At 36.1% G+C, this 23,562-nt stretch overlaps 1 protein-coding gene across 1 annotated transcript in view; it reads left to right on the top strand.

The window, feature by feature from the left end:
* Positions 1–23,562, top strand: part of LOC145292193 (cilia- and flagella-associated protein 65-like) — a 2,765,874-nt gene that overhangs the window by 285,498 nt on the left and 2,456,814 nt on the right. Inside the window, exon 9 of the mRNA XM_080138498.1 lies at positions 22,207–22,315. Coding sequence (XP_079994624.1) covers positions 22,207–22,315 — 109 coding nt within the window. The remainder of the gene's footprint in view (positions 1–22,206; positions 22,316–23,562) is intronic.

Genomic DNA, 23,562 nt, shown 5'->3' with positions numbered 1-23,562 from the left:
TGGCTGCTTTCACTGATGCTTTTGTAGTTGCAGGGCATACTCTTCGGACAAAATATGCAGTCCTCTGAATTCCAGGATGTCCAATCTGCTGGTGTATCATACGGATCTGGTCAGGTGTTAATTGATCCGTTACAGTCGCGCATGTTTGTTGTTGAAGATCGGATCCCTGCCTCATTGCATCGATCCACCTCTTTGGTACTCGAGTCAAGCTATCAGCCAAATTCTGCATCGACGAGACTAACGTAATGTCTACCTGCAAGCTGTATTCGTCAACTAGACGCTTAATTATTGCTAGTCTCCTTCGTACTAGCATTTCACTTGCAGCTCTAGTCTTAACTCGAGCCTTTCCAGTCAAGGTGTCGGTTAACCAATGGTAAACACACAATGAGTCAGTGTGGAGATGCACAACATTAGTCTGCCATTGCAATGCGAGATTAAGACCTTTTAACGTGGCATCAAGTTCTGCCAAATTTATATGTTGGGCATCATTTTTCGGACGAAGCCAGCATGCATCTTCCACAACAACACCTAGTTGCTCCAACACGACACCTGTAGCCAACGAACTTGCGTCAACCCATGCATTTAGTTCGTTTCCAGACACTTGCCACTCACCCCGGGCAGGGTCATTCCTATGCACTCTGGACAACATTTCAGCCATCATTTGTTGGAGAGAATCATCATCCGCAACATCGTCCCATCCTTTTGTTACTGTAGTCACTCGTCTTTTCACCACTCCTGTTGCCGATCGGAGCCATCCACAGACAGGTAGATGTCCTACCAATTTACCACAGATAGAAAACACAGTACGTCTTGTTAATACATTGGGTAACTTTGGAAGTGGGCTCCCTCGTTTCCATCGCAACGTATTGCCCTCCTCCCAGACCTCGAGGCCTAGCACGGGCACTCCATCCTTTAGGCGCTTAGGGTCTTTGCTTATTAACCCAAACGCTTTCAGTTTTATTCGAACTGCATCCGCAGACATTATGTCCTCATTAACATAGATGTCATCTATGTAGGCTGAAGCAGCTTTTGCTGTGGTCTCATCCTGCATCAAAACAGTTTTAATAATGGTTGTCATAATCAAGGGTGCTACGTTTAGGCCAAAACCCAAACGTGTCAAACAATATAGTTTTCCCTTGAGTAGTACTGTCTGAAACGGCCATAATGACTCATGGACACGTATCTGCAGGTAGGCCCTCTTTAGATCCAGAAGTGCTACATTGCTCCCTTTTTGACGCCACTCTCTCAGTTTAGCAGCGCACACATCTGCGTTTCCGGTAAACGCATCAACATGCCGATTCAACTCTCGGTAATCCATTACGGGACGAATTTTTTCTTTGGTAGGTTGTTCAACAGCCATGAGCGGAATTAATCCCTTGGGTGGTCCCAGACGTTCCTGTGGGTATGGTATTAACCAACCGTTGTCAATCCACATCTGAAGTTCTTCTTCATATGCGGCCCTATTCTTGGTAGAAACTGCATACTCTGGAATCGTGTTGCACAGCCGATCTGGTTCCTGGCCCATGGCCCATTTCCACTTTGCAGTCCACACCCTTTCGTTGTCATCAAATGTAGCACAGAAGTCCTTTTCTTCAATCGACATGGCTGCACAGACGTCTTTCCCTTCTCCAAGCCTGATACCTCTAGCTGCTGTGATTGTAACGCCTCCTTGTGCTTGTATTGCATCAATTCCAAGCAACATGTCGTAGCCAAGGGGTTTCTCCTGCATCACCAGAACGTCAACTTTAGCTGTGTCACCCTTCTCAGTGCAGATTGTGACTGTTCCTTCACCACAACATACCCGTGATAAGCCATTGATGGTCATAACGCCAACTGGGTTCCTCCGCCACACCGGACAGCAATGGGCACTAACTATAGACCGGGAACACCCCGTGTCTATAAGTGCTGAACACTGCACATCATCAAGTTTAACGCTAATGACAGGCAATCCTGTGTTTATTGGTTGGCAGGGGGCAAGGGTAGCGATAGTACCTTGCCCCCAACTTCGTTTCCCGAACAGTTGCGAAATATGTGCCCAAACTTATTGCAGCGATAGCATTGCACTGGTCTCTTTGATTGTGGATATACACCTCTCCTATCACTCCGGCACTCTTTAGCAAAATGATTGGCCTCCCCACATTTATAGCACACTGGGGTGGCATGCTTATTACTATCTGGAAGAGAGTCCACATTGCCTCCATGTCGAAAACGAGCTGCTGCTGCAATTGGTTCCTGTTCCTTACAGATGTTTCGAGCTCGGGCCAATAACTCATCAGTTGACAATTCATCGATTCTTGATGATGCCCGCAACAGTTTACTGACCTCCTCGGGTAGGCCCACCAAAAAAGCACAGCTTAATATTTTATCGTTGACCCCACCAAACGGTACAGATAATTTTCGCAGGTCGGCTAGGTACACGTCGACTGTTTCCTTGGGTTGAAGTGTCCGGCTCGTGAACTGTTGCCACGCAACAAATGGATCTGTACCAAACGCTGTATACAGGCTCTGCTTGATTTCATCCCAGTCTGGTTCATCCCCGAGTTGTTGGTAGACTGCATAGGCCCCTCCGGTTAGCCTCAAAGGGATAACTGTGGCTGGTTCTTTAATTTTGCACAGTTTACAGATTTTCTCTGCCTTTTCAATCCATTCAACGACAGCCGGTCCAGTGGTAGATCCGTCGAACTCGGGTATTAAGCGAATGTCGAATCTGTCCATTGTTAGTAACTGCACACCAAGCGCCGAGATAGCTTAAAACCAACACAAAGTCAAGTATCTGCAGAATGTCTTCTTGGTTCCTCCTCTTCTCTTTTCTCTCTCCCAACAATCGAACACAGCATATAATAACAAAACTCTAAAGCACGTCTGACAGCACTGACTTCTGCCAACAGTCTGCCCCTCCTCTTAACAACACAGGCTTTTTATATCGCAAAATCGTTCACCTCTATTTGCATATTCTTCTAACTCACGTGATCACTACTCTATAAATAAGAGTCTTGACCATTTCTTTTCTTTCTTTTTATTTATTTTTGGTGACCGACCCGCACGTGGTCTATCCAGGTAAGTCACGCATTTCTCCACAAACACAAATTATCCAATGGAATTGTCATGGAATAAGATCTAACTATAATGAACTTCTTATACTTATCTCACTCTTCAACCCAGCCATTGTTTGCTTACAAGAAACCTTTCTACAAAGCAATAACCGTTTCAAAACACCAAACCATGAACAATACAACTATTTCCATAACACAGGCCTTCGTGCTAATGGAGGCACCTCAATTCTTGTAAGGAATAACATACCTCAAAGCAATTTCTCCATCAAAACAAATCTCCAAGCAATTACAACTCAAGTCACATTACACAAAACAATCACACTCTGCTCAATATACCTCCCTCCTCATGAACCAATAAATGAAAATGAACTAGAAAATTTAATAAAACAACTATCTTCACCATTCATTCTTCTAGGAGACTTTAACTGCCACAGTACGTTATGGGGATGCGAAGTCACAAACTCAAAAGGAAACAAAATTGAACAATTAATTAATAAAAATAACTTGTGCCTTCTCAATCAAAAAATCCCACATACTTAAATCCAACAAACGGATCAACTAGTGCCATTGATCTTACCATGTGTGATCCACCAAGCTTCTTGGATTATACATGGAGCACTTACAAAGAACCCTGTGGAAGTGATCACTTCCCTATTATAATCAATTACAGTAACTTCATCCAAAACCACATACCCAGGTGGAACACAAACAAAGCCAACTGGGCCGAATTTAAAGAACTTTGTACACTAAAATTAACAGAACATCAAATCCAAACAATAGAAGAATTCACGGAAGTACTCATAACAATAGCCAAAAAATGCATACCCAAAAATTCTCCTTCTGGAAAAAAAAACAAACCATGGTTCAATCCAGAATGTAAAACGGCCATTAGACAGAGAAAGGCAGCCTTAAGAAAATTAAAAAAAAAACAACCCACAACGAACAACTTAATAAAATACAAACACAAAAGAGCTAAAACTCGAAAAACAATTAAAGAATCCAAAAGATCCTGCTGGCAACAATTTGTCAACAAAATCAACATCACCACTAAACCCAAAACCGTCTGGGAAATGATTAGGAAAATAACTGGAAAATATAATCCGAATCCAATCAAACACCTTCTCACAAATAAACAGAAAATAACTGATAAAGATATTGCTAACACACTAGCTAAAACCTTTGCCGGAAACTAATCATCAAAACACTACAATAGACAGTTCCAAATGCTTAAGAAACATGAAGAAAAATACAAAATAAACTCCAAAAACCAAGAGCCTTACAATGAAACCTTCTCACTCAATGAACTAGAAACCGCCATAGAAAAATCCCATAACTCAGCTGTATGACCAGATGAAGTGCACTACAGCTTCTTTAAAGAAATTCCACCCGAATCATTAAAACTCCTCCAAATTTATAATAAAATATAGGAAAAAAAAGATTTCTCAACTTCATGGAAAAATGCAACAATATTACCAATACCCAAACTGGGGAAAGATACATCAAACCCAGAAAACTACAGATGAATAGCTCTCACAAGCTGCCCATGCAAAACGTTCGAAAGAATGATTAACTACCGTCTTATATGGTATCTAGATGACAACAAAATAATTTCTGAAATCCAGTGTGGATACCAAAAAAATCGAGGATGTATAGACCACATCACTAACCTCGAAAATTATATCAGAGAAGCTTTTATTAATAAGGAACACGTAACATCTGTGTTTTTCGATCTTGAGAAAGCATATGAAACTACCTGGAAACACAATATCATAAAAGATCTCCACAACATCGGACTAAGAGACAGATTACCTGAATTCATAAAAAACTTCCTAACAAGTTCGCATAGACTCAACTTTATCAGACCCACAAAATCAAGGAGTGCCCCAAGGCAGCATATTATCAACAACTATCTTTAACATAAAAATCAATAACATTATAAAAGAACTCTCTCCTGGTATACATAGCTCCTTATATGTAGATGACTGCTCAATCAGCTACAGATCTGAATACACTCACACTATTGAAAGGAAACTACAACATAACATAAATAAAAGTAATAAATGGGCAACTAAAAATGGTTTCAAATTCTCCAAAACTAAAACAAAATGCATCCATTTCTGTAACCAACGCAAACTCCACCCTGACCCAACCTTACATATTGAAGGCGAAAAAATTCCATTTGTAAATGAATACAAGCACCTGGGAATCATTTTTGACAAAAAACTAAATTTAATTCCACACACCAATCTCATCAAAACCAAATGTAATAAAGCATTACAACTCCTACGAGGCCCTGTCGGTGGGGCATTAGAATATGCTGACTGCTCCCCTGCACAGGGTAAAAGTCCCTCAATGGGGGTCCTGGATATGACTTTAAAGGGGGAGTGTGGAGCCACCCTTTAATTACCATTGCATCCAGGTCCACTTTGACCCGGAGTGGTAGTACCTGTTAGGGTCCCAACTATGGGTTGAATAGAAACTGACGTGAAAACAACAAATATATTCTATTAAAAAAATTTTTCTTCAAAATCTTTGGATTCGGCATTAAATAACCCGAAAAGGGTTGATATGCTGTAAAACAAATACAACCAACCAACCAACAACTACGAGTCATCGCTCATACAGACTGGGGAGCTGACAAGAACACACTACTCAAACTATATAGAGCATTAATTAGATCAAAAATAGATTATGGTAGCTTCATATATCAATCCACCAGAAAGTCATATCTAAAAACCCTCAACACAATATGCCACTCCGGACTAAGACTAGCACTAGGAGCATTTCCAACCTCCCCTGTAGAAAGCCTGTATGCAGAAGCACATGAAACTCCTCCAATGCTTAGAAATCAAAACCTTGGTCTAAAATACTACACAAAACTTACAGCCAACCCCACAAACCCAGCACACAATCGCACTTTAAATCCAAACCGTAAACACCTTTTCGACCAAAAAAAAAATGCAATCAAAACCTTTTGACTTAGAATAAAATCGATTTCCAAAGAAGCAAGTCTACACATAACCAAAGTTCACGAAAGTGTCCTACTCAAAACCCCTCCCTGGAAAATCGTATCTCCTAACATCGACCTAAGTTTAAGTAAATATGAAAAGAAACATACTCATCCGATAACTTATCATGATAATCTCGATAAAATCAAAGAAAATAACACAGCAGCCAGTGCAGCAATACTCAATAAATCAATCAAAAAACAATCAAACCTCCCAAAAGAAAGCTCAATCTTCAGTGCTGAAATACATGCTCTAATCCTAACTCTCGAACTCGTCTCCAATAACAACAAAAAACAAATTTATAATGCTTTCAGACTCCCAATCTGCTCTAAAAGCGATTAAAAATAGAAAGATAGACGACCCCTTATCGCAAAATTACTCCAAAAATTAACTGAATTAAACGGTGAAAAAAAAAAAGCATTTTCTGCTGGATACCGAGCCATTCCGGTATTAAAGGTATTGAAGTAGCAGATTCTGCAGCAAAAAACGCCTTAAATCTCCCAATCGATGCAAATTTTAAAATTCCATACATAGATCTAAAAAGACGTATCAACGCATATACAACAGAAATGTCAAACCTACTGGAATGAACACCCTAACAACAAACTTCACCAAATCATGCCAAAAATCAAAAAGCAAGAACAAAATACGAAACTGAACAGAAAAGAAGTCAAACTAACAAGAATAAAAATAGGCCATACTCACTTAACCCACTCATATCTCCTAAAAAAAGAAAGCCAACCCATCTGTATACCTTGTCAAACACCACTCACAATCAAACACATTAATTGAATGTACTGATTTTGTAACAGTAAGAAATCGATTCTACAAAGGAAACAATATTAAAGTGTTATTTGATAAAAACAATCCCCACACCATACTCTCATATCTTAAAAAAATTGGCCTTTATAAAATTTTTTAAAAAGAACCCTTTATACAACGGTCCTGGATATGACCTAAAACTATATCCGATGGTGAGGCCCCACCTTGCGGGCCTTGGGGAGTGTGGAGCCACCCTTTAATTGCCATTGCTCCCAGGTCCATTCTGACCCGGAGTGGTAGTACCTGTTAGGCTCCCAACTATGGGTTAAACAGAATTCGACTTAAAAAACAAATATACTCTATTAAAAATCGTTCCATCAAAATAACTACATTTGGCATTAAATAACCTGAAAAAGGTTGATATGCCGTAAAACAACCAACCAACGTCAAATTTTGCTACCGCTTTTGTACACCTTCCCAAACCGCCTGAAAATATATTTGGGAAATTCTCTTTTAACTCCCTCTTAAGTTTTTCTGCCTCCACATTTGAATCCTCAACCTTATGGCAAAATGAGCTTAAAGGTAGATCCCATAGTCTAGATTTTTCTAACAGATCAGTTCCAAAGAGGTTGTTTGATTTTCCCATAACAAAAATTCTTGCTTTTTCGGCCCTGTTCTGGAAAAAAATATTTGTCAATAATTCTCCTTTGAAGATAATTTTTCGCCACTGACGCTTCTCACTGTTTTATGTGATTTAATCATAGTAGGTCTCCCAAGCCTCTTATATGTCTGTACATTAATAATGGAAATGTCAGACCCACTATCCAGCTGTTGTCTTACTTTTTTTTTAAAACATTTTGACCTGTACATATTTCCGGATATTTTGTTTCTCAGGTTCAATTTTTATAAGTTTAATGGATGTCTTTCTACCAGATTTTTTTCTACAATGCGATGCTTTATGCCATTTCTTGTGGCAGTTGTCACATTGTTTGAATTTGTAGGGACACTCATTGTACCAATGTTTATTTCCACACCTCCAACATGGTCCAGGTGGATCTTTTCCCTGTTTCTTTCTCTGGTTATTTTTTGAAGTCGAATTTTTCTTTTGATGGATCTTTTTAATATGCGACACTCAGCTTTCCTCTATGTCACGACTGTCTTGTTTCAACGCAATGAACTGTTCAGTCTTTCGCTAAGTTTTGTAGTTTTAAATTTGGTTCGTTTTTGAGTTAATTTAAAACATGATGCCTGATTTCAGTGTCTTTATTTAAGACCAGCCCTTGCACAAATATTAAACATTTAAAATTATCTGCTGATAATTCCTCCAATTTTAAATTGTTGTAATGCTTGTTCACTATACTTGCATAAGTAGTGCAGTCGTCTTCCTCTCTTCTAGTAACATTAATACATTTATATCGCCTATGGAAAGGAGACGTTTTTGCAGAAAAGAGTTCTGTAAGTAGCATAACTGTTTCTTGGAAACTCGACTCACTGGTCTTTTTTGGGAGAATAAAATTCACGAACTTTGTATGCTCGGCTGTTCCCAATTTCCTTAGCAAACTTTTTTGCATCTGACCATGTACCGCAATCCGATATAAAAATATCCTCATACGAAAGTGACATCGTATTCTGGATTATAATTGAAATTTTCAATAGCAGCCCACACAGATGTTTGAGAAAATGCGTTATGATTATCGTTCGCTTTAGTTAACTGTGTCGCCCCCAGAATTTTTTTTATTCCTCCTGTGTTTTCATCCATATTTCCTCGAAGCGTTTCTGTTGTTGAAGCATTTTTTCTTCAAATTCTTGTTTAAATCTCTCTTCTCTTTCTACTTGTTGTTGAATTTGCTGCTTTTGCAATGCAAGATTTTGCTCTGCCTGGAATTGGAACAATTTCAACAGTGAATCTTTGAATTTCGTATCCATCATACGAATTCAATTTACAATTTATGCTTGTATTAAATAAATATTCCTTTTTACATAGTAAAAATAAAATCTGTCGCTTTAAAAATATACAACAAATTCGTATGGGAAACTTTTAGTTTTTTGGGTTTTTTTTTTACCCTCTTTGCATTTTGTAAAAATGACTTGATTCTTTATGTGTTTGCTAAGCACAAATGATGTACGCAAATAATTATTTTTCACGTCTGTCTCTTTTTCAAGTGTGTTTTCTTTTTTTCTTCAAATCCCAAATATCAAAATAACGATAAGCTTACATGGTATTTACTAGTTGGTTTTGGACATTTAACTTTGCAGAAGAAAATTCTTACTGTAGGAAAAATGGCTTCTGGTGAAGAAAAAATGAACCCTTTTTTCCTTTCTAAAACACTTGGTAAGTGTGTTCAATTATTAAACAATTGACAACATTCGCGTTTTTCGCTGTAGATTTTGTTAGCAATAGCAAGTTTTTTTCCGTCGCCAAATTATCCTTGTAGTAATTAATTTGCTGTTAATCCTTGCGTATCCAAATATCTGTTGAAATGATGTTCTGCTGTAATGATTTTACGAATCTTTATTTCAATCACTTTTGGTGATTCTCTGCAGTGATCGTCATTTCGATTCCTTGTCGCCAATCTGTTGTGTCGTGAAACAACAGTGAAAATAAGAACAATCAATTCAAGATTCGGTTAAGGAACAAGTGTATTAACAATAATTCCAGCCAGCCTGAATGATCGGCCCATCATCAGCCCATTACAGTGTTTGTCGGCTGATCGTTGGTTATGTAATGGGCCGATGATGGGCCGATCATTCAGACTGGCTGGGAATGTATAAAGATGGGAAAGCGTGTATATCTGCTGGACACTCGGCTAGCAGTTGAAGTCTAGTCGCATCTCTCTCACCGGTGTTGGAATTATAAGCGCTATTTATAGTGCTAATCGGTGTAAATTCCTCTGTTCAAGGAAGGCCGGTATAACACTTGGGAAAATATTTTTCAAAAGGAAATAGAAAATAATTTACAAACGCTTTTTTTTTTTTTTTTTTAAATTGTAAATAATTGTTCAACCCCATAAAATTAGTTATGTTCGGAAAATTAAATATTAGATTCTTTCAGTTGGGTAGCCTTGAGTATAAATATAGAAAACTACTTGTGTCAAGAAAATGTACTTTCTAGATTTGAATTTGAAAGTCTTATTAGACGATATTGCACATTAGCAAAGTACTGTTACTCATGTTTTCTTTAATATGTGGATTTATGCAAATCTGAAAAGTTCATTAATACATTGTAGTGTGTTCACCTTATCGGTTATAATGAACTCAACTTACCATAAAGACTGGGAGAAAATACCTTTTGGTTGTAGTACACAAGTCATGCGGAGGTCGGATGGGGTATAACCACATTATTTATTTGTTGCATTTACTTTTCTGCTCAATATGTTTTGTTTACACTAATTACCAAGTTGTCTTTCTTCTGGACCCTTACAAGACCACAACATTGGCAACAAAGAAAATTGAGGAACTCAAACCTATATTACCCACAAGAGATACAATAGTAACACAGTAAAGATAATCATGAGGTTGTTTGTACAACAACCAAGAAGGATGAAATGCTTGCCAGACGGTTTGGAATCAGCAAACCACTCCCTCCTTACTTTCCTTTGTGGATAGCCGCCACACTAGGTGATCTGAAAATCACCCCTTTTCAGGGGCATGGTATCATAAATAACCTAGACACCTCGAAAGCATGTGAACCTGATCTTATCCCGGCTGTGCTATTAAAAAATACTCCGCTTAGGTTGCTCAAGTTCTCTCCAAACTTTTCAACAAATGCCTTAATGAATCTTGTTTTCCTAACTGCTGGAAAACTGCTTCTGTGGTACCAATTTTCAAGAATTCTGGCAAAAGAACTGACCCATTAAATTATTGCCCGATTAGCCTCCTCTTGCTTTTCCCCAAAATATTTAAGTCCTTAATTAATCAAGTTCTAGTCCATCACCTTACAGCTGCTAAACTTCTGACCGACAATCAATATGGATTTAGGCAAGCCTGTTCCACAGCAGATATCCTAACTGTAATCTCTGAATGTATATGCCGTTCACTGGACAAAGCGGAGAGGGTAGAGCGGTAGCCCTCGACATATCTAAGGCTTTTGACAGGGTATGGCACAATGGTCTTCTAAGGAAAATCAGATCATATGGTATCACAGAAAGAATACATAACGTAATTAAATCCTTAAGTAAGAGAAGAATCCAGGTTGTCTTCGACGGCCATACATCTAAACAATATGATATAAACGTGGGAGTACCTCATGGGTCTATCCTAGGACCTTTATTATTCCTAATATTCATAAATGACCGCCCTGGTAAAATTGTCTCTGAGATGGGTATATTGGCTGATGACACCACACTCTATAACAGTCACTAGGAGAAAACAAATGAATACATATCTAAGGAAATGGAGGAAACACCAGAGTAAGACCTCCAATCTGTAGTGGAATGGGGACATAAATGGATGGTCACATTCAATGCTGCCAAGACTAAGCTTGTTTCTTTCAATAATTACAAGAAACCTCTACCACCAATAGCAACAGTCAAAAGCACAGTACCTGAAAGTACTTCTTTTAAACTTCTCGGCCTAATGTTTACTGGAAACATGAATTGGAACACATACATTGAAAGCCAAGGCTGCTTTGAAGAAGGCGGGCTGTCTCTAAAGGTCACCATTCACCTTATGGGTTATAATGAACTCAACTTACCATAAAGACTGGGAGAAAATACCTTTTGGGTGTAGTACACAAGTCATGCGGAGGTCGGATGGGGTGACAACAGTACTCCATACATGGGTATGTATGGAGTACTGTTGTCACATTTGGGATGGCGCATCTGCTACTTGTCTCTCACTCCTGGACAATGTTCAAAAGAGACTCGCCAACCTGGTAGACCCTGAACTGTCATCTAGGTTCCAGCCTCTGTCCTATCGATGAAATGTTGCATCCCTCTGCCTATTCTACAAGTATATTAATGGTGAATACTCTGACAAACTACAAGCACTTGTACCCCCTCAACATAAATACCCCCGATGAACCCAACAAGCAGCTAAATCACACCCTTACACAGTAGAGATCTCTAGCTTTAAGAAAGCCTTCTACTCCAATAGTAATGGAAAATAGGCTCTGTTCATGGAATCTAGATCTACATTTCGGCACAGATAAAGAGTGGGGAAAATCATGTATAGTGGTTTTAGCTACTCAAGTGTTTTTGTGAAAGTTTGACAAGTGGGGACTATAGATTGAAGTTCAGATGAGCCCTTACTATGAACATAGCTGTAAAGCAGAGACAGGCTGGCAACACATCTTCTGTCGGAAATATGCTACAGGAAAGAAAAAAGGGTATCATCTAAGTTTTGAAGCCGGTTTTGAACTCTATCAAGGCAGGATAGGGAATGCCAAGCAGCTCCTGGCCAGATGTGGCAACAGTACTCCATTGTAGGGCACACCTGGCTCTTATACAGATAGAGAATCACATCCGGAATGAGATAATTACTGGAGTGGTAGAGTGATCCAACCATCTTTCCAGCGATCTTGGCAACCGATTTGATGTACATGTTCCATTTCAGATCAGGAGTGAAGGTTAGTTCCAGAAGTTTGTCAAGACATGAAGCTTCCCCAAGATTAGATCCATTTATTTCAATTGGGGCATGGTGGGGATCAGAGTGATTATGATGAAAGGAGAGAAGCTTGATTTTCGATGCATGGAAATTAACCAACCACTTTTTTTCCCCCATTGCACCACGTCCTCAAGATCAGAAGAAAGAGAATCAGAAAGATCTTTGTCATTGCTGGTCTTTGAAGTGTTGCCATAGATTGTTTGTTGTCTATATAAATATCTACAAATGACCTTAGAATGTGATATGGGAGATCATTGATGAAGATCAGGAACAGGATTGGACAAAGCATGGAACCCGAAGGGACACCAGCGTTAATACAGTTATTTTCTGATTTCTTCCCATCAACCACTACTCTTATTTATTAGTCTATCAGAGAGAAAGGATTTTATAACTGAGAGGACATTCCCAGCTATTCCATAGCTGGCAATCTTGTGAAGTAGGTCTTTGTGCTACACTATATCAAAAGCTTTTGATATGTCTAGAACTATTGCTCTAGAGAAAAAGCCTCCATCGAGCGATTCGCTAATCCTGTTTGATATAACAGTTAGTACATCAGCCGTAGATCTCGCAGAACAAAAAAAACATATTGCATGTCACTGAGCAGGTTATTTTTGCTGAGGTGGTTTATCACTCTGTTTATCACAGATTCCAGTAACTTACTTTAAACTTATACTGAGCATACAAATATCTTGCATTTTTTATTACTTTTTTACAATGTTTGCTGGTAGTCCTTAAGCTGGCTTTAGTTTCATAGCATCTATTATGCTAGAAACAATGGAAATAGTGATTTCTGTGCGCAATGACTACAGAGCATTCTAGAATGAACCACAGCTGGCTGCTGGGTTTTACCTAGAATTTTTTTGAGGGTATGAAGCGATCTATACCTGCAGTTAACCATTCAGTCAGGTTTGATGCTATAGAGGACACATTCTTTTTGAACATGGAGCGCAGAGGTTTAGTTGATATACAAGTTCGGAAATCATCCCAATCAGCCATAGAGTATCTATACAGAGTACGATAGAGAGGTATATCAAAGGACTTGTCTTTATCGTTTTGTTTCTTAACTGAGACAACTGAGTGATCAGAAGATCCCAATGGCGACAGAATGGAGAATGAGCACATGCCAGGACAAGTTGTAAGAAACAGGTCAAGGAGACTTGCATATTGTCTGTCGGAATCAGGCATATGGGTGGGTTTGTGAACAATTTGCGTCAGATTATAGGCAATCGAGAAATCATGGCAGTAACCCCCCTCATCATCCGTCTAGTGGACTAGCCATTCAACGTTGTGAACATTGAAGTCTTCGCAAACATGGATATTAGCTGAAGGATGGGTAAACAGAATATGGTTAATTTTTTCTGAGATATTTTCAATGATAGAAACTCCCCTGTTGTGGGGTTGATAGAGAGCAAATATGAATGCAGTGTTGTGAGCAAGAGTTACTCTGAAGCACAGGTAGGGAAAATTCGGATCTTCTCTGGAGATGTTCCTACCACATGGAAAGCTATCTTTAATGTAGGCACATATTTCATGCCAATGACGATTTTGAGGGTCAGATTTTGATGTCAGATTTGGTACATGTTTGGTACATTTTATGTTAGGAAATCAGTCAGGAAGTGGGAGAGATAGAAAGAGGAAATGGGAAGAAAGAAAAGGGTGGAAAAAGGTGGGTTGTTTTTGATTTTGCAGAACCTAATTAAGTTGTGCAAAAAGAAGTAGAATAAATAAAAAAAGCATCAATGTTAGGTGCATTTCGTCTCAGGAAGCCAATATCTCCAGACAGCCTCATCTGATAGCACCAGAATTGTTTTAGATAATGAGAGGAAGGGCAAATGAAATGCAAGGTAACAACTGCAACATTTTCAATTCCTTTGTTGTAGAATTTCTTGAAATATTTCGATTTTGCCAATTATCATTTTAGAAAATCAATTTCATCATTTAATTTAAAAAATGGTAAAATATTTCTGAACATCATCATTTATCTTTATTACATTAATGCAAGTATATAATCACTTTTATTTTCATTGTAAAATATACAATATATTTAGCATAATTCAATTTCCGTGTTTATAACCAAAAATATGAACAAACATGTCCTCTTCTGGCCTTGAATTTTGTGAAATGAAATGTTTTCATTATTTTATGTGGTTGACTTAAACTAATTTCTGTGAAAGGCTGGATGTTGCATTGCTGAAATTTGAAGAAAACTAAAAAAAATGAAATTCGATTGGAACGAAAATATACAAGAACATTATCTGTTATATAAAAAAAATTAACTTTAAAATGTTAGATAGATAATATCTGTCTTGGAGTTTTATGAACAAAGTCTTGAGTGATTAAAGGCATTTACATTGATTCACAAATAACATTTGTGATGTTTACAGTTGCCTTGAATTTAAATATTCAATCATAAGAGAACGACTTAAATCGTTTATTTTAAGAATGATTTTCTTAATTTCTAAAAATATTCCAACCAATGCATAGGTACATAAATATTCACGATAGAATAACTCATCAAATCGGATTAAACTTGTAGTTTATGACTTCTTTAAATAAAGTTGAAGATAAAATATGCTGAGGAGCACAGTATTTGTTTGGTAATGGTTGTAGCATTCATCCTGCATCTGTTGGATCAGCTCTTTCAAGTTTATCACTGGTTGACCAGGCATAGTGATTCAAGGTTGCTTCCGTGATGAATGCAAACCATTTACAGTTCCAGCAATTGACTCCAAAAAGGTGAGGACTACTTAACCGTCCTGAGCCAGGTTTTGAGTTGGCAATTGCGATGTGTCTTCCAGCCTGGAAGTGCTGTATTGATGACTTCATGGATGAAGTGACCTGGGTGTCGTCGAAAAGTATGGTTGAACCAACAAAGGCATCTGGCCAGGAGAGATTTTTTTGGAGGAAGTGGATTTTGCAGCGAGTGAGAATTTGTACTGTTTGGGAAAAACTATTGCCAGTAGACATGGAGAATGTGGTATAGGCAGTGACCATGAATGAATACCTCAAGTTTGTTCATACTTGCTTTTGACTAATTTGTGTTGTCTTGATAATATGTAATTATTAAGCCATGATATCCTTACTTTGCCCCATTCTAAACTTACTGCATTTAACGAATGTGTGCTTATTTTATAAAATCTCAAATATTTAAACGTTTACATGCAATGAAAAAAAATAAACAGTCAAATTTATTTTATCCATACTTAGCATGTTGTTAATTTAAGTTGCTGTGACCTTTCATCTTTGCAACCTCTCTTTTTCAGGCGTGATGTTGCTAGTCCAAATCTTTTCCTCTAAATACTATTATGACAGGTGTTCTTCCAAATTGTCTGATCTATTCCCTGTTTCCTTTGTTCCAGCTCGTTTGACTCATTGATCTAGTGGTCTCCATCAATTTGCTGTTTTGATACCTCATTGTCATACAGCTTCTTGTGGAGCTCTCGTCTTGCTGTCTTTCTCCTACATGCAGCTTTAGTCTTTTCCAGGCTATATAAGTATATCCTGTCTTGTAATTATCTTACATTCTTGTTAGCCCCTTACATCAAGTGGTTTCATACCTTGTCTGAAGCGATTTCTGTGAAAAAAGTATTAAGGTAAACATGAATAAATAATTTTGCTTTATAGTCTGACTATAATCAGTCATCGTTATTAATAAAAGGACTAACTTAGTATATTTTTATTTTTCATCCAATATTAACGATTAATTAACATTGTAAAATAATAAAAATAATCAACTGACCAATCTCATTCCATGGAAGAGGCTTGATTGTGCTTCAGTTTTTGGTTCCTCATAAAATATTCATAGCAAGAACACATACTTCACCATAAACAGAAAAAAATATTTTCTTTCTCCGTTTATGTGTCTGGTCTCGGATGGACAGAGCTCCTTTGCAAGGAACACAATACTTTAGAGCTACTTCCTTGCTAATTACAACATGGTAATTTTCAAATCCGATATGGACAAATTATTTTGCCATTAATCAATGTAGCTAGAAATGGAGTAGTTTATATTTAGCATTTTATGTATGAAAATGTCTTTCTTTTGGCCAGATTCCCTAGTTTGAACATAAAACATTGACAATATTCACAGCTTATTATAGCATGGTTTTGCTTTTTTATCGGAATCACATTACTTGTGATTTGGTTCTTTTAAAATAATTGTCAATTCCTCAAATAGAAATTGGGACCCTGGCAACTCGTCTTTTGTAGTGTAAAAAATTCTGAGTAATCTGTAGTGAACTTACAAAACATATTTTTATTGTCCAACTTTAACAACATCTACAACATTGCAATGGACACTGTCGAGTATTATGAAATTAGCCATTGCCATCTTCAAATCATATTGAGCCTCCTTTGACATTTTTTAATTAATCTCATTTTAAATTTCGATTAAAAAATAATTTTATACATTCGAGTTGGGCATTTAATTAATTTTTTTTTAAACAAAAATTGATAGCTCTTCATTTGCGACAGAATTCCTAAAGTGCTTACTACAAGAAATTGAATTTCGGATTAAAGAAAATTAATTTCATAAAATAATACCTGTTATAGAACGGATAAAATAAATCCATCTAACAGAATTGTTTTGCATCACTTTCATGTCTCCTTGCAAAAATTAAAATTAACATATAATGATTCTAAACCGTATGGCTAGAATCCTTATTCTAATTTTAATTGAAATCCATTATTATTTTTATTGTGGAAACTATAAAAAGAAGTAATTGAAATTCAGAGAATCTTGTTTAATTAATGTCTCATGGACATATTGAAATTTCAAGTGAAAGTCTGTGCCAAGATTATACTCCTAAAAACGGTTTCAAATGCTACAGTGTACTCGATTAATGTTTAATACCAATTGTTAAACTTTCACAAAAGTCGGAGGTATCTGAATTTTCATGGAAGAGTTCCACCCCCTTTTTTTGATAAAACTAAAGTGAATAAAACCTATATTTTGACCTTAGGGGTACTTACAATAGGGACCATATGAAGGTTTCCAACATCTTTAAGCAAAATATTTTTTGCAAACGAACTGGATTCGGACATGGCATATCCAAGTTGTAAGTATGTGTTGTTAACTACTTAGCCACCATCACCTAACAGCTGCTGCTGCTTCTAGCAACATAGGCTATTCCAGTTAAGCTTTGTATACTGATTCATGATTTTTATCACTCACATCACAATTTTTATATCCATAAAGTATGCACTTGCATTAAACACAAAGTTAAGCCAGACTATAAATATTTTCAATTTCAGAATCTCGAGCAATATTTATGTATTACTTGGAAAAAAAGAAAGAAGGAAAGAAACATAGGATGCTGACATTAGCCCAATTAGGCTTTTCTATAAAAACTGTACTTAGAATTTGTCCCCTGTCGTGAAGGATTAACTTAGGAATAGTATGAAATTTTTCATTGAATTTTGCCTTCGTTGTAAGAAATTAAAAAGAAGTTTTATTTTCCAAGTCTATAAATAAATATTTTGATTGCGCTTGTTGTAAAATACGTTTAAATGTATTTAAAATCATGCAGATATTCGCATTTCTCAATGCAAAGACGTAATGGCAAAAGTAAAAAGATAAAATAACTTGGTGTCATCAGCTAGAATCGAAACCAAACCATTCAACGTTCTCTATCGATGTTTTTATCGAGAGAAACATAACAAAGTCTAAATATTAAAAGACTTGAACAAATGCATTTTAGGTGAGCATGCGCAGAAAGAGGTAAAAACATGTCGGCCAGTTCAAATGAACATTTCGGATTTCAACTTGCCAATATATGTCTGTGCGCGTTATTCATCAACCCAAGCAAAGATGTTACTCGTTATAAATCATCATTGGTGTATAATTACTATTTTCTGTTAATTTTAGTGTTTACTAGTTAATTATTTATACACGCATATTTCTATTGTTTTATTTATATAGATATATTTGATCGATATAATATCTATTTGATTGATGTAATATATCTTTTTGATTGCTATAATAATATATCTATTTGATCGATATAATAATATATTTATTTGATTAACATAATAATATATCTATTTGATCGAATTAATTATATATTAAAGCAGTCCATACTTTATCATATTTCATACCCACGTTAAAAAGTGAGATTGTTCAAACGCTAATGACATCCAACGAATAAAGATCCATACAAAATTTTAGCCAGATCACCAGTAGTTTCTGAGAAAAATTGTAACGGACAGACAGAGGCACAAAGAAACACATAATATAGATAATGTTGGTTGTTGTAAAGCCACGTGTGACTTTGCAATTGTTTATTACTTATTACCAAATGGAAAAGTCTCAATTCTAAACGCATGAATAGAATGCGAAGCGGTGGAGATAGGAATGTATTAAGCACAAGAGTCAATAATCAAAAGGCTGTGTGTTTCATTATTGAACATGGAAATAACATTTTCATTTTCTCTTCAATCACATCTAAAAACAAATTTCACAAAATAATATCCGAGAAGAAACTAGTCATGTTTGAATGCGAATAATATATATATATATATAGATTTAAAATGCCAGTTTATCGATGCTCGAATGATTTGCTCGAAAAATGTAAAAAAATCTTGTCATTTTTAAACTGAATGATTACTCTAGGATTTATATCCATTTCAAATAGTGCAGTCTACTTTTCTTTAAATATGTCTACCTTTCACTTAAAATAACATTGTCATTTTGGGTGTGGGGAGCAATATAAACTTAGTTTGTTTAAACTTCCGCTAACTATATATATATATATATATATATATATATATGGCAGAGTCATGTTGGCACACGAGTACTCACCATATCACTGAAGTTAAGCAGCAATGAAACTGACCATTTTGAAAGACTAGGCGTTGTATGTACTGTGCTAAAACATAGAAATCTCCAGGTTAGTATCTGGAGGCGCTTTAATTCATTGCAAGAGAAGAGATGCACCCCCAGTTCTCATTAAAACATGCATCTAGAAGAAGGATAACAGGTAAAAACCTGAGGTCTACTGTCTGTTCTGTCCTGTATTAGCTATTAAACCGAAGAAGATTAGCTGTTGTACCAAAATGTGTGGTTGGTTCTACGGTCTTCACCACTATAAATAAATCCTTCATAATGACCCCGCTAATTAATTCCCTAATAGTAGCCCCCTGCTTCAAAGTGGCACTGTGCCTTGTTTGGGGTGAAAATAGAATAAAAATAAAATAAATAAAAAAAAATCATCTGTGTGGATTTCTGAACAACTTAGTTGTTTTGGCGGAACCTCATACATTGAAATCGTGTTTTGTATCGAACTGGGGAGACGGAAAAATCTGGTATAGCCAACCATGTCTGGATAGAGAGAGGGGACCATCGCCCCCTATGGGATGAAGTAAAAATAATAAACAGAGACACCCACTGGAAAGTGAGAAAACTTAAAGAAACAGCTCACATGCTCGGACATAACAACCTACTGAGCAAACCAAGCATAGAGCTGAATGCAATTTGGACACCTCTGATAGAGAGAGAAAACCTTGAATAACAACATAGGTTTAACATTAACAAAAACCAACTAAGAATTATCCTAGTGACATATGGCCGAGTGGTCCTAGACGTTGTATCAAAGTTTACAGTTACCCAAAGGTGCTGAGTTCAATCCTGAACGAAGGCAGTGCAAAAGTAACATTCAAAACAGAGAATCAGCAACTATGTCCCAAAGCCTAGCTGGAGTCCGAACACGGTACCCCCGTAATAATAATAAAGGGTTGGGTTTGAGACTCCTAACAAACGGTTCCCCAGTTCGATACAAAACATCTGACGAAGGCCGGAGGGCAAAACGGCTGAAACGTTGTGACAATAACAACCAAGATGAGGAAGTCAGTCCGACAATCTCAATTAATAAGATCGTTTGTTTGTGACATATAGTAACAGGATGTTATGACTTACATATGGAGTTAAAAAGAAAAGTAAACGCCTTATAATACAGATTATAATATTGAAAGGTGGAATACAACTAAGTTTTTCCCTGAAGAGGTTACAGCTTCTTTTGTTGATATATATGAGCACTGATCATCAGAAAAATAAGTACATATAAGGTGAACATTATGTATATCTTAATAAGAGCCAAAGTAATTGTTTGCTAAATAGAAAAGGATGATTTTTCTATGAATTCATAACGATTCTTGTTTCCTGTATTCAAAGATGTTAGCATTAATAAAAATAAAAAGTATTCGTAGTCTTGCACCATTGATATATTAATAGATCTTTGTGTTTTTTAAATTATATATGAAATATATTATGAATATTTTGTTGTGATGTATAATAAGTATTTTAAATAAAAACATTCTAAATAACAAATAGAATCTTTTTGTGTATACATTATTTTTTCCTGTGAATTTCTCTAGTGATATCTTTTAGTTTTTCTTTTGCAAGTATGCTCATATGAATCTCATGTGTTTTGTCTTTGAGTGTTATTTTTTCCTTTTTTGTCTTTCGTGAGTTTTTTGAAGTTTAAAAGAAAATGTTTTTTAATTGTTTCCCGTTGTTCACTTTCGTTTTTTCTACCCTTTATCTGCTAAGAGATATCAGATGGTATAACATTGCTTGTAGCCTGCAGGAATTCGTTTCGTCCTTAGTGTCTAAAATGTGGACAGTTTTATTTTCTCTGATACAATAGTCCACTTAAAATGTCCTCATCTGTTTGCAGAATCGTCATTCGTGTTTAACATTCATGCCTTATGAACGTTTCTTCATTTAACCAGCAGAGCATTGCCATTGTTGACAAAGGAAAAGTTTATCAGGCGTATGTATGCAGTATAATGCTATATGAAAGGGAAGTGAGGGGTTGAGAACATGCATTGTATAGAGAGAAATAATATGTAATGTGTCTTGAAGATTTGTCAAAGGGAGATTAAATCTAAATAGTATGAGGAGATCTTTGCAGAAAGGTAGACTTTGATGGTATGGTCACGTTTTAAAGAATAGATGAAAGTTTGTAGGTCACTATATATATATATATATATATATATATATATATATATATAGGTTAAATTCATAGGGTTAGGTCAAGTAAAACATGGACAGAAATGATAAATATTGACTTGAGGGATAAATAAATACCTGACCAAAGATGGATTAGCTTGGAAGTCAATTTCTTAAAGTCGTCCAATGCATTCCTATATGTAAAATTGGCATTATACTGAATCTGATGATTTAGTCTTTTAAATTTAATTCAAATAATTTTCAATCTAGTGTTAAACAATAAACGAGATAGTCTTAGTTTTCAAGAACAACAAGTGAAACGCTAAATATTTGTACATGTAAATACATGTTATAAATATCATTTCATTCATTACAAACATAAATCCAATCTATCAGTATTTCTATGGTAAGGACTCAACTGAGCTTCAAGATCTGCCTCTCCCACCAAAAAACCTTCATCTGTCTCCCAACACTGCAAAGAACTCTTTCTTCTGTGTAATTAAAATCAAATGGAACTTCCGTGAACTTAGTTCCTTTCTAATGACTTTTTACCTGTGAAACACGTTACTGCAGGCATGTTTATCTACAGACTAATATGGTCGTTTTCAAGTCTAAGGTCAACTATCTGTAGTCATCCTTTAATAATAATAGTTCTCAATCCTTTCATAGACTTTTTCCATCATCCAACTGAAAATTTTGCTAAGCTTTGTCTTCTAGTTGTATCTGGCCTTGATGATTTGTTAGAATATGTAAAAATTCGGACATTTATTCGTGTCACTGTATCCGTTTTCAGTTTCAAATAATCAATTTTATTTATTTTTTTTTTTTTCAGATTATTTTCCATCCTAGCATTGTCGACACAAACTACATTGAATATTTCCATGTTTTGCCCATTGGTGGTCTGACAAGAAATGTAATCAAGTGTGTGGGGAACACCATAGGTAAGTATAAAATAAGAATGAATAAAGATAGAGTGTGTCTACAAAATAATGGGTTTGATGCCACAAGAAATTCATCTCAATTTTAAAAAACCACCCCCATGGTTTCCCCTTCAATGTAATTCTCCCCGAGTCTAATGCATATTACTTTTATGCTCTGCTGGAAAGAATTCTTTTGTGATGTTCCTAACTTATACAGCTACAAACATCCAGATAGCCTCCACACTTTTAGAACGAGTCACCTTGATAATAATCTTGAACTTGGGGTAAAAAATGTAACATGGAGCAAGATTATGTGAACAGGGAAGTTGTTCCAGTCTAGTGATGTTCTTGTCAGCCAAGAATTGTGATGATTATGGCATTGTGAACAGATGCATCTTCATGATGACAGAAGAGATGCAAGGAAAATCATATGAAAAATATCCAATGGTTGCAGAAAACTAACATAGAAACCTATTATTTTCAGATTACGAAATTTTCTAATCCCTCTTAACCCATAGCTCGTGCAGTCCAAACAGTTCTGTTTCTTTTCAAACACATCTTGTATCTATATTACTGTTTTATATATGTACACTTATATTATAACATATTACATACTTATATTAGCCGGACTAACCTGTGTTTCAATTTGAGTATATCTCTATGGTCATGAAGGTCTACTAACATCTAAACACAAATAGTTCACATAGGCTGTTCTGATTTTATGATATATTTTGTTTTCATATTTTTTGATATGATTTTATTTAGTTACTAACAGGGAGACCCGACGTTGCCCAGGATTGAATGATGATCAATGAATATTTCACACTCCTATATTTTTATTGTCATCGATAATTATCAGGGATATTCTGAGACAAAACTTAACTAAGATCACTTCCAGACTTATACACTAAAGTTCTGTAAATTTTAAATAAAAACTGTTCAGCCGTTTCGGAGTCAATAAGGAACGAACTAACACACACACACACACACACACACACAAAGTTGCATTTATATAATTGTAGAGATAGAGGTATAGCTCGACTTGTTAGATAGTGGGGTCTATATATATGTACATGTATATAATGAGTTGGGTATATAGTGAGTTTCTTTGCTTCGTCTACGTGTTTCATGCTGTTCTTTGTAGTGGTGTGTATAACTTTTTACAAATATACATTGCATATATTTGCAGTTTCAACAAGACCATAACATTTTATCAACAAATATATCCTTACAACAAAAGGGATGGAACATCTCTCTGGGGAATTACA

Source organism: Euprymna scolopes, chromosome 13, assembly GCF_053919585.1.
Source record: "Euprymna scolopes isolate OS-2025 chromosome 13, ASM5391958v1, whole genome shotgun sequence".
Lineage (NCBI taxonomy): Eukaryota > Metazoa > Mollusca > Cephalopoda > Sepiida > Sepiolidae > Euprymna > Euprymna scolopes.
Note: the sequence above shows the minus strand (reverse complement) of the source record. Positions and strands in the feature narration are given on the sequence as shown.